General features: G+C 35.8%; 1 protein-coding gene across 1 annotated transcript in view; it reads right to left on the bottom strand.

The window, feature by feature from the left end:
- Positions 1 to 10,790, bottom strand: part of LOC128653403 (centrosomal protein of 164 kDa-like) — a 262,023-nt gene extending 251,233 nt beyond the window's left edge. The window contains exons 1-3 of the mRNA XM_053706655.1: positions 10,687 to 10,790; positions 1,633 to 1,725; positions 1,361 to 1,472 (exon numbers count right to left, since the gene is read on the bottom strand). Coding sequence (XP_053562630.1) covers positions 1,361 to 1,472; positions 1,633 to 1,717 — 197 coding nt within the window. The 5' untranslated portion in view covers positions 1,718 to 1,725; positions 10,687 to 10,790. The remainder of the gene's footprint in view (positions 1 to 1,360; positions 1,473 to 1,632; positions 1,726 to 10,686) is intronic.
- Positions 10,791 to 12,223: the final 1,433 nt, after the last annotated feature.

Below are 12,223 nucleotides of genomic sequence, written 5' to 3'. Positions count from 1 at the left end.
TTAACCAAACTGTAGTATTATGCAAGCAATAGTAAAATAATAAAATTGCCCTAACACATTAGAGCACTTTATGTGCACTTTTATGTGAATGTAAGCAAAGAAACAACAATTTTCTTTACTGCCATTATAGGTTAGAGTGGCTCCCACATAATTAAGTATGCTACAGGTTACTTGAACTATCTACATGCTAGAAAGCTCATTTATATCTGGCCTCTTATTGGACACAGTAAAGGACCTAAGGAAAACATAATATTTCAATTTGAAGAGTGTATCATTCAAACTGGTGATTTGAAATGCTTCTAGAACAGATATATTATAAGCAAACGTTGTGTTGATATGTTGAATGCATTTAGAGAATATATATTAAAGTGTCAGTAAACCTTAAAAATAATGTTATATAATTCTGCACAGTAACGCTACATGATCCTATAAAAAGAGACATTCTAAATCAGTAAAACAAATATATATAAAAAAAAAAAAAAAAAAAACACGAGACATAAAACAGGTTGAGATCTGTGCATATCCAAAAAAAAAATAGTTTGCAAAAAAAAATTGATTAAAAATTGCTTGCAAGTATTTTAATTTTTTTTTTTTTTTTTAAATAAGCGAAATGAATTACACAGCTAAGCTGCCTGGAGCAGCCAACTCCACCCCTCTTATCAGTGTTTAGACACAGGCATTGTATTTCAACTGAGTTCACAGCTTCTAGGCATGCACCAGCAGATAATCCCTATTCACTTTTGCATTCTACCAAAAAAACAATAGATATAGAGATAAAGCCATATAAGGAAATGTGTGGGGGCAGTTAGAGCTTTACAGTTCAGAAACTAAAAAGAAAGGGTAAATAGCGAGGCACTGCAGTATAAATTTGCAGGTAACGTTATTAAAAGTACTTACAATATTTTGTCTCTATCCCAACTTGTTTTATGTCCCTTTAAAGGGATATGAAACCCAATTTTTTTTTTTTCCCCATTCATGATTCAGATAGCATGGAATTTTAAAAAACTTCCTAATTTACTCCTTTTATCATTTTTTCATTATCTTGCTATCTTTATTTGAAAAGCAGGAATTTATGCATAGGAGCCAGGCCATTTTTGGTATTCAGAACCTGGGTAGCACTTGCTGATTGGTGGCTAAATGAAGCCACCAGTCAGCAAGCACTACCCAGGTGCTGAACCAAAAATGGGCCGTCTCCTAAGCTTTCATTCCAGTTTTTTTTCTTCAAAGTTTTATTTTGACTTTACTGTCCCTTTAATGGCTATTACAAGAGCAAAGCATCTAAAAGTCTCCACTGCACACTTTATTATAATTTAATTAAGATAAGTAGTGAGTGGTTGATAAAAAGGTATCTGGGCCTTACCAAGGTTTCCATTCTGAAGGTAAGGGTGCCACAATGCACTCCCGAGCTAACCACATAAGTTCAGGCTCTGCTTCAGGGTCTATTCCAATCAATCGTGCATACTCTTGGATTTCTACAGTCAGAAAGAGAAAGATACTAAACAACAGCATCATGAAACAAAATAGCAGACACCGATATACAAGGTAAAAAGATGTGTACATTCAAAAAATAAACATCAGTAAAAGAAATAAGAGATGGATTTACTGTCTTGATCTCTGAAAAACATCACTCACCGTGTTCTTGGGGAATATAGTTTTCATCATAATCTTCCTCTAAGATCAGCTGGTCTCCAATACGTAATGCAGATGCAGCCATCATGTCTTAGTCTAAAGGTTATAGGTCGAAAAGATTAATGACAATGTATATATAGATCTTATTTAATATGAATCCCACTCCAAGCTAACACAGACCTAGAGGTCTGCCAGTCATCTAGCCTGGACTTCACACAAGCCTTCTTCTTAGGTTTATGATCTCAAAATGTAAACTTGCCGTTCATACAGACTTCAATCCCTGAAATAAGGTCATGCAGAATGTAAAAACTATAAATACACACTGCTAACAAATTATTTAAAGGGATAGTGTACACCAGGGTTTTCATGTAATGTAATAGACATTACTATAAAGAGGAATATGCACAGATACTGATATCAAAATCCAGTATAAAACCGTTTAAAAAAAAAAACATACTTAGAAGCTCTCAGTTTAGCTTGATTAATGAGGTTAGGCTGGGACACCCAGTGAAAAGGGGATGGGAAAGCAGAAATATCAGACACTCCCCCTACTCCCCTTTCACTGCATATGAAAATACAGATTACTCAAATAATGGCAGCACAATAGTTCTACAGCTGATACTTTGGAGCTTGGTTAGGAGTCTGAAAATCAGCAAAATGTTATTAAAAAAAAAATAAGCAAAACTATAAATTTTTACAAAAACACTCCCAGGGCTATATAAATGGATCATCTACAAAAAAAATGTAGGCAAAGATAAATCTAGTGTACAATGTCCCTTTAACAACTGTTCTGCACATTTGTATTTTGCCCCATAAAATTAAAAAAAATAAACTCTGTTCCCACCAATGCCTGAATGCAAGAACTACCAAAAAACAAACAACAACAAAAAACTCACTGTCATTTAGCAACAAGAGATTAAATATAAAAATTTAGAAGGTTATGGGGGAAAATGCAGTTTGACTCCAAACTCAAAGGGACATGAAACACATTTTTTCTTTCATGATTTAGAAAGTGCATACAATTTTAAACAACTTTCTAATTTACTTCTATTATCTAATGTGCTTTATTCTCTTGATATACTTTGTTGAAAAACATATCCAGATAGGCTCAGTAGCTGCCAATTGGATGGTGCACAAAGATGCCTCGTGTGATTGGCTCACCCATGTGCATTGCAATTTCTTTAACAAAGGATATCTAAAGAATGAAGCAAAATAGATAGATAACAAAAGTAAATTGGAATGTTGTTTAAAATTGTATTCTCTAATTGAATCATGAAAGAAAATGTTGGGGTTTAGTGTCCCTTTAAATAAGATGAAAACATAAACAAGGTAATTCCTTTTTAACATTTAAGCGAGAATTTAAAATGTATATTAGAATTGTGTTCTGCCTTTAAATTTCAGGGGTTTTTTAAAAAAAAGTTTTAATGACCACTATAGTGGAAACTAGAGATTCTGCCAATCCAGGGGTAACTGCTTGAGTCGCGATAAACTTACTCTTAGCAGCTCGCTCACACAGAAACAAACATCCTGGGATTAAAATGACCCTTAAAAGGGATACTAAACACATTTTTTTTTTCTTTAAAGGGATACTAAACCCAATTTTCTTCTTTCATGATTCAGATAGAGCATGCAATATTAAGCGACTTGCTAATTTACTCCTAGTATAATTTTTTTTTGTCGTTCTCTTGTTATCTTTATCTGAAACAGCTGAAATGTATGGTTAGGAGCCGGCCCATTTTTGGTTCAGAACCTGGGTAGCGCTTGCTGATTGGTGGCTACATTTAGCCACTAATCAGCAAATGCTACCCAGGTGCTGAATCAAAAATGGGCCGGCTCATAAGCTTACATTTCTGATTTTTCAAATAAAGATAGCAAGAGAATGAAGAAAAACTGATAATAGGAGTAAATTAGAAAGTTGCTTAGAATTGCATGATCATGAAAGAAAAAAAAAATGGGTTTAGTATCCCTTTAATGATTCCGATAGAGCATGACATTTTAAGCAACTTTCTAATTTACTCCGATTGTCAATTTTTTCTCTGTTCTCTTGCTATCTTTATTTAAAAAGCAGGAATGTAAAGCTTAGGAGCCAGACCATTTTTGGTTCAGAACCTGGGTTATGCTTTTTTATTAGTGGCTACATGTAGCCACCAATAAGCAAGGGCTATCCAGGGTTCTGAACCTAAAATGGGCCGGCTCCTAAACTTTACATTCCTACTTTTTAAATAAAGATAGCATTTGAAATGGTGAGGCACTGAAAGGATGTAGCTATGCTTCACATGCATGTGCAGAGAAAAAAAATTAACACTAAAACAGTGATAACTTTTACTCAAAGCATTTTTGCCAATACATGTATATTGCAAATATGTTTCTATTCAAAAATCTAATTAATCTATGTGCATTTAAATTTTGACCGGAATGTCCCTTTAAATTTCTTACAAATAGCTCCTTTTACTTTATTTTGACATTTAAATAGCTGATTCTGCCTGTGGTATGCCCACTTATAGTGAAAATGTCAATATTTAAGTATTGGCAATAAAAAGGCGTTGTAAACATACGCCTAGATTACGAGTTTTGCGTTATGAGGGGTGCGGTGCTAACTTGCACGTTATTGTCACCGCTCACTTACCTGCAGCGCTGGTATTACGGGTTTTTATCAACCCGGCATTAACAGGCAAGGAGTGAGCATAGAGCAAAATTGAGCTCCACACTGCAGTCCAATACCAGCGCTGCTTAAGTGAGCGGTGAGCTGGTTATACGTGCTCGTGCACGATTTCCCCATAGACATCAATGGGGAGAGCCGGCTGAGAAAAAGTCTAACACCTGCAAAAAAGCAGCGTAAAACTCAGTAACGCAGCCCCATTGATTCCTATGGGGAAACACATTTTATGTTTACACCTAACACCCCAACATGAACCCCAAGTCTAAACACCCCTAATCTTACACTTATTAACCCCTAATCTGCCGCCCCAACATCGCCGATACCTACATTATACTTATTAACCCCTAATCTGCTGCCCCCAACATCGACAATACCTACAATTATATTTATTAACCCCTAATCTGCCGCCCCCAACGTCGCCGCCACCTAAACCACTTATTAACCCCTAATCTGCCGCCCCCAACGTCGCCGCCACTATTTTAAAATTTATTAACCCCTAAACCTCTAACCCTAACCCCCCCCCCCCCCCAATTTAAATATAATTTAAAATAATATAAATAAAATTCCTATCATTAACTAAATTAGGGCTGCAACTAACGATTATTTTCATAATCGATTAATCAGCCGATTATTTTTTTGATTAATCGACTAATCGGATAAAAAAAGAATCAATAATTGTTTCCTATATTTTAAATAAAATCCACATACTGAGTGTTACAAATATAAACTTCAGACTTAAACTTTACATTAACACAACTGTTTGTCCAATTTTTAAGCAGCAGAACAGTTTTATAATTAAACAAAACAAAACCACAAACTGTTTGAAAAGAGGTAGAACTAGAAAGAGACTATCACTGTTAATAACATTCTGTTATTCACTCTTTCAGAAACTTTGCATTGAAATGCAAAAATCTCAACATGTCCACATGCTTCTGGCTAAGGCTGGTTCTCTGTTTGCAGCTATATTTCCTGCAGCAGAGAAAAGGCACTAAGATTGTGTTGAGGTGCTTGAGATGTATAAGTAGGGTTTTGCCAATTTCACCAAAGTGGGATATATATATCTTTGTTAGCTCTTCACCAACGCAAAGGGGTTTTCACCTTGGAAAGGGGCCTCTCAATAAAGTAACCCTTGACTTCATTCTTACATAAAAAATATCTTGAATATCTATATGCAATGGTAAATAACCAGCTATACGGTTAGGGGAAATATCTAGTCCGCTCTAAAAATAACAGATATATACATATAGGTTGAATCTGGTACATATTATCACAATATATTAAAAATATAAAAAAACAATAAAAAAAACAAATCAAACGCGCTAAGGACTGTATATCAATAACAGGACAAAGCCTTACACATTTATTTATACAGTACATATAATCAGCAATAACAAGCAATATGCTAATAATTGTGCAAACAGACAATAGTGCACATCAATTTAAATAACTCCCATCAGTCTAGGGACTAGGTGTAAATAACAAGCTCAGCACTATATTATGCAAAGCATAGTTCCAAATCACCTGATTTAATATAAACAATCCAAATGATGACTATTATATCTGGGTTGCACATAAGCCTGGGGTAGTTGTAAACGTATACTGTCCTGAAAAAGTGAAAAGTAGACGTCTGTAGATGTCCTTTAGGCTAAGAACATAACCATAAAACACAATACCATATGCAGGAGTTCATTGGAGTGAAGCAGCTGGTGTTGTGCACAGACCAACTAATTGCAAACCAACTAATCGATTAATCGATTATGAGACTCGTTGACAACTATTTTCATAATTGATTATGACGATTAGTTGTTGCAGCTCTAAACTAAATTATTCCTATCTAAAACTAAATACTTACCTGTAAAATAAACCCTAAGCTAGCTACAATATAACTAATAGTTAAATTGTAGCTAGCTTAGGGTTTAGTTTTATTTCACAGGCAAGTTTGTATTTATTTTAACTAGGTAGAATAGTTGCTAAATAGTTATTAACTATTTAATAACTACCTAGCTAAAATAAATACAAATTGACCTGTAAAATAAAACCTAACCTAAGTTACACTAACACCTAATACTACACTACAATTAAATAACTTACCTAAATGAAATACAATTGAATAAATCAAATACAATTAGTTAAATTACAAGAACAAACAAACAAACACCAAAATTACAGAAAATAAAAAACAAATTACAAGATCTTTAAACTAATTACACCTAATATAATAGCCCTATCAAAATAATAAAAGCCGCCCCAAAAGGGCCTTTTGCGGGGCATTGCCCCCAAGAAATCGTCTCTTTTACCTGTAAAAAAAAAAAATACACACAACCCCCCCAACAGTAAAACCCACCACCCACACAACCAACCCCCCAAATAAAACCCTGACTAAAAAAACCTAAGCTCCCCATTGCCCTGAAAAGGGCATTTAGCTCTATTGCGGCCCAAAGCCCTAACCTAAAAATAAAACCCACCCAATACACCCTTAAAAAATCCTAACACTAACCCCCGAAGATCCACTTACCGGGAGAAGTCTTCATCCAAGCGGCAAGATGTCCTCAACGAAGCCAGCAGCAGTGGTCCTCCAGGCGGCATTTTCTATCTTCATCCTACCGACGCGGAGCGGGTCCATCTTCAAGACATCCTGTACGGAGCATCCTCTTCCAACGACGACTACCTGACAAATGAAGGTACCTTTACCTTTAAGTGACCACATCCAAGATGCCGTCCCTTAGATTCCGATTGGCTGATAGAATTCTATCAGCCAATCGGAATTAAAGGGACAGTAAAGTCCAAAAAAAAAAAAACTTTCATGATTTAAATAGAGCATGTAATTTTAAACAAAATTCCAATTTACTTTTATTACCAATTTTGCTTTGTTCTCTTGGTATTCTTAGTTGAAAGCTAAATTTAGGAGGTTCATATGCTAATTTCTTAGACCTTGAAGACTGCCTCTAATCTGAAAGCATTTTGACAGTTTTTTACCACTAGAGGGCATTAGTTAATGTGTTTCATATAGATAACATTGAGCTCAAGCATGTGAAGCTCCTAGGAGTCAGCACTGATTGGCTAAAAATGCAAGTCTGTCAAAAGAACTGAAATAAGGGGGCAGTTTGCAGAGGCATAAATACAAGGTAATCACAGAGGTAAAAAGTATATTATAACTGTGTTGGTTATGCAAAATTGGGGAATAGGTAATAAAGGGATTATCTACCATTTTAAACAACAAAAATTCTGGTGTTTACTGTCCCTTTAAGGTTGAAAAAATCCTATTGGCTGATGCAATCAGCCAATAGGATTGAACTTCATTCCTATTGGCTGATTGCATCAGCCAAAAGGATTTGTCAACCTTAATTCCGATTGGCTGATAGAATTCTATCAGCCAATCTGAATCTAAGGGACGCCATCTTGGATGACATCACTTAAAAGGTACCTTCATTCGTCGGGTAGTCGTCGTTGGAAGAGGATGCTCCGCGCCTGATGTCTTGAAGATGGACCCGCTCCGCGTCGGAAGGATGAAGATAGAAGATGCTGTCTGAAGACTTCTGCCCGTCTGGAGGACCACTTCTGCCCGGCTTCGTTGAGGACATCTTGCCGCTTGGATGAAGACTTCTCCCGGTAAGTGGATCTTTGTGGGTTAGTGTTAGGATTTTTTAAGGGTGTATTGGGTGGGTTTTATTTTTAGGTTAGGGCTTTGGGCCGCAATAGAGCTAAATGCCCTTTTAAGGGCAATGCCCATCCAAATGCCCTTTTCAGGGCAATGGGGAGCTTAGGTTTTTTTAGTTAGAGTTTTATTTGTTGGGTTGGTTGTGTGGGTGGTGGGTTTTACTGTTGGGGGGGGGTGTGTATATTTATTTTTTTTACAGGTAAAAGAGCCGATTTCTTGGGGGCAATGCCCCGCAAAAGGCCTTTTTAAGGGCTATTGGTAGTTTAGTTTAGTATAGTTTTTTTTTTATTTTGGGTGAGCTTTTTTTATTTTGATAGGGCTATTAGATTAGGTGTAATTAGTTTAAAGATCTTGTAATTTGTTTTTTATTTTCTGTAATTTAGTGTTTGTTTGTTTTTGTAATTTAGTTAATTGTATTTGATTTATTTAATTGTATTTCATTTAGGTAATTTATTTAATTGTAGTGTAGTATTAGGTGTTAGTGTAACTTATGTTAGGTTTTATTTTTCAGGTAAATTTGTATTTATTTTAGCTAGGTAGTTATTAAATAGTTAATAACTATTTAGTAACTATTCTACCTAGTTAAAATAAATACAAACTTGCCTGTAAAATAAAAATAAACCCTAAGCTAGAAACAATGTAACTATTAGTTATATTCTACCTCGCTTAGGGTTTATTTTACAGGTAAGTATTTAGTTTTAAATAGGAATAATTTAGTTAATAATAGTAATTTTATTTAGATTTATTTAAATTATATTTAAGTTAGGGGGGTTAGGGTTAGACTTAGGTTTAGGGGTTAATAAATTTAGAATAGCAGCGGCGGCGACGTTGGGGGCGGCAGATTAGGGGTTAATAAATGTAGGTAGGTGGCGGCGATGTTGGGGCAGCAGATTAGGGGTTAATAATATTTAACTAGTGTTTGCGAGGCGGGAGTGCAGTGGTTTAGGGGTTAATATGTTTATTCTAGTGGCGGCGATGTCCGGAGCGGCAGATTAGGGGTTAATATTTTTATTATAGTGTTTGCGATGCGGGAGGGCCTTGGTTTAGGAGTTAATAGGTAGTTTATGGGTGTTAGTGTACTTTTTAGCACTTTAGTTATGAGTTTAATGCTACAGCTTTGTAGCGTAAAACTCATAACTACTGACTTTAAAATACGTTAGGAATCTTGCGGGATAGGTTGTACCGCTCACTTTTTTGGCCTCCAAGGACAAACTTGTAATATCAGTGCTATGGAAGTCCCATTGAAAAAAGACTATACGCAATTTGCGTAAATTGGTTTGCGGTAAGGCCAAAAAAGTGTGCGGTGCCCCTAAACCTGCAAGACCCGCAATACCAGGGGGCGTAAAAAAGCAGCGTTAGGACCTGTTAACGCTGCTTTTTCACCTTACCGCAAAACTCGTAATCTAGCCGATAGTCAGCAGAAAAAAATGAAATTCCCAGTGAGGGGTAGGAAAGATAAGTAATAAAATGTTCAATTTCAATTGTTCTCTTCAAGTATAAGGTATTGGTTTACAGACTAAGATAAGAAAGCAAGTGTGTGTATAGAAGATAATACAATAAGAAGATCTTGTTTCCCTGTATGCTAAAACCAATTATAATGGGTTGTGGTGCCAAAGAACAAAACCAGCTATTTCATATGCAAAATAAACCTTTACTATGCTCTGCTGTTGAAATAACAAGTCATTAGAAACATGTTAAAGGGAAAACAATTTTACAATACACTGTCCCTTTAAGTTTAGACATATTTTTGTAGTGCATTGCAGGGGTGATTCAATTTTATGTTATTGTTCTGTTATATTAAAACACACACATCATAGCTCTGGAACATTTTCTTTAAAACATGGGATGCTGACAACACAGCCACAGTCTGAATACTCATTACAATGTGCATTATACAGTAATTTATAAGTAAGCAACACAAAATGGAAACTGCTGTTTCATACTGCTTATAATGTGTGTTACATTAGAAGCAGTATGAAACTGCTGTTTCCATTTTGTGATGCTTTTTGGATACAAATAGGCATTCGCAATCCACCAGGACTTTCCTAAATATTAGGGCATGTTCACTGACATGATTATCCAATGCTAAAAGCAAATGACATTAAAAGGATTAACTACATTGTTTATGACATTATATACAGATGAAGCAGAAAGACTATGCAAAGAGAAAGAAAACGGGTTGTGAGAACCCTAAAATATATATTTTTTTCTCCCCTGCTTCAGCATCAATGCCTTCACCTATATTCCATCTTCATCAACATTTTTATTCAAAGGAACCTAATGTAGCACATAGTTGCTTTTGAAATGACATGCATAGCTGGGCATTTCAAATAAAACTATAAACAATTTTGCAATACACATGAAAAATTTGGCATTCTGTTTACACTTTTATGTCCATTTAAGGTTCCTTTAATTATCAATATATCAAACTTACAGTATATCATGCTTAGTATATAATATATCAGTATTATAAAACGCACTGTTTAATATAAGAGAATAAGATTATAGTTAATCAGCGTTATTATATAGCGTAGCTAGATTATTAGCCATGTATAATGATCATAAAAAAACTGGTACTGGTCCCTACAGCCTGGGCCACTAAGTTACATTTGCCTCTTACTCTAAAAGTCCCCAGTACTACAGTCTGCCCTTTCCCCACATTCTTATATCTCGCCTATCAGCCCTCACCTCCCTTACTCTCGGTCGGTATCCCCCCGACCTCTTAACCCCGCCAACGTACCCGGTTAATATTGCTTGGCTCCGGTGTTCGCTGCTATGGACGCTCCTCCATTAGCAACGAGGCCTTCCTGTGAGATTAGCTCTTACTGGTTATCATGAAATTAGCCTGTTCTGTGATTTGTCACGACCGACGTAGACCATGTGACAGAAGGAAAGGTTCACCACGGGCTTGCGCTGCACGCTGGGATATGTAGTCAACTAGGGATTAGCGTACTGTAAGAATGTTAGTATTAGTAATCATTGATAGTACTACAAATCACTCATTAAATCTTTGTTTTTTATTTTATTTACATATTTCTGCTTTAAGCATTCACGTTGCCGTACAATTAAACAGCATACCATGCATGTAAAAACTACATTATAATTTAAGGTACAGAGTGTGATAAACTGTATCCCAGAGAAAATGCATCTATTTCTACATTAACTGGGTGACAGTGGGTTGGACCATATCAAAAATAGGATATTCGGATTTATATTTTCGATTGCTCTTATGTTTTATTTATTGTATTAAATTTGCATTATAGGGGCATTAAACACTTAAATTGGCAATATAAAATGCAGAACACTGTTATATTCAACACAGCCATTGGCTGCACACTCTGTGACCTATTTATAACTGTCCCTAATAGGGCACAGCAGAAAAGGTAAACTAAGTTACAACTAGGGTTGCCAGCTGTGCGCTATAAAAATACCGGACAACCTATAGGTGACTGGACAGTGACACGGGTTGTAGCTGGGTTCACACAATGTCCCCACAAAAGCTCAAACTTAGGCCCCACCCTTGGTCCCACCACATATATTTTTCACAACTAAGCAGTCATTTTATCCCCTTAGTTGCCAGTAACACATGTACGTACTAGTGATGTGACCCCTTTGGCTACCAGAAGTAAACACCCAGCAATGATTGAACAAACCCCATGTTTGCCTAAAACACATATAATAGAAGATGCACAGTGTCACTTCTTTTTGAGCCATATTTCTAGGAGGCCCTTTACATTTAGCTGGCAGGGGTCTTTAAGTGTCCAGTATTTTTGTACAGATTATACTGAACAGCCTGCTAAAATACTGGACACCCTATTTGTATGGTTCAGGTCAACTATAATTACTATAAAATTGATACAGACATAAAGGCTTTTAAATGTGGGGAATCTACTATTAAGTAATGGCAGACCTAGCACCTGTAGTTTCTTAGCTACACTGCACAATTACAAATGCTAATAAGTATGGCTGGTAACCCCAGAGGTAATCACATGACATGACCCTGAGGCTCAGCCATAGCTCTGTAGATATTACCAGACCAAAGCAGTTCATGACATTTTAATAATCTATTCCCAACATATAAGCACTGGAAACTCAGGATTTATAATGGGAGTTTTGTAAGAACTTAAAGGGACAGTAAACACCTTGTAATTACAAGACATTTGTTACCATCCTACAGAATAACATATACAGTTCCAAATCAATGCACAATTTTCAGAGCTAATTACATGAAAAGGGACAAAATAAAGAATGAGTATATTCTAAAGTTGTTTTATTAT

Source organism: Bombina bombina, chromosome 3 (genome assembly GCF_027579735.1).
Source record: "Bombina bombina isolate aBomBom1 chromosome 3, aBomBom1.pri, whole genome shotgun sequence".
Taxonomy (NCBI): domain Eukaryota; kingdom Metazoa; phylum Chordata; class Amphibia; order Anura; family Bombinatoridae; genus Bombina; species Bombina bombina.
This window is presented reverse-complemented; position numbering and strand designations above follow the sequence as displayed.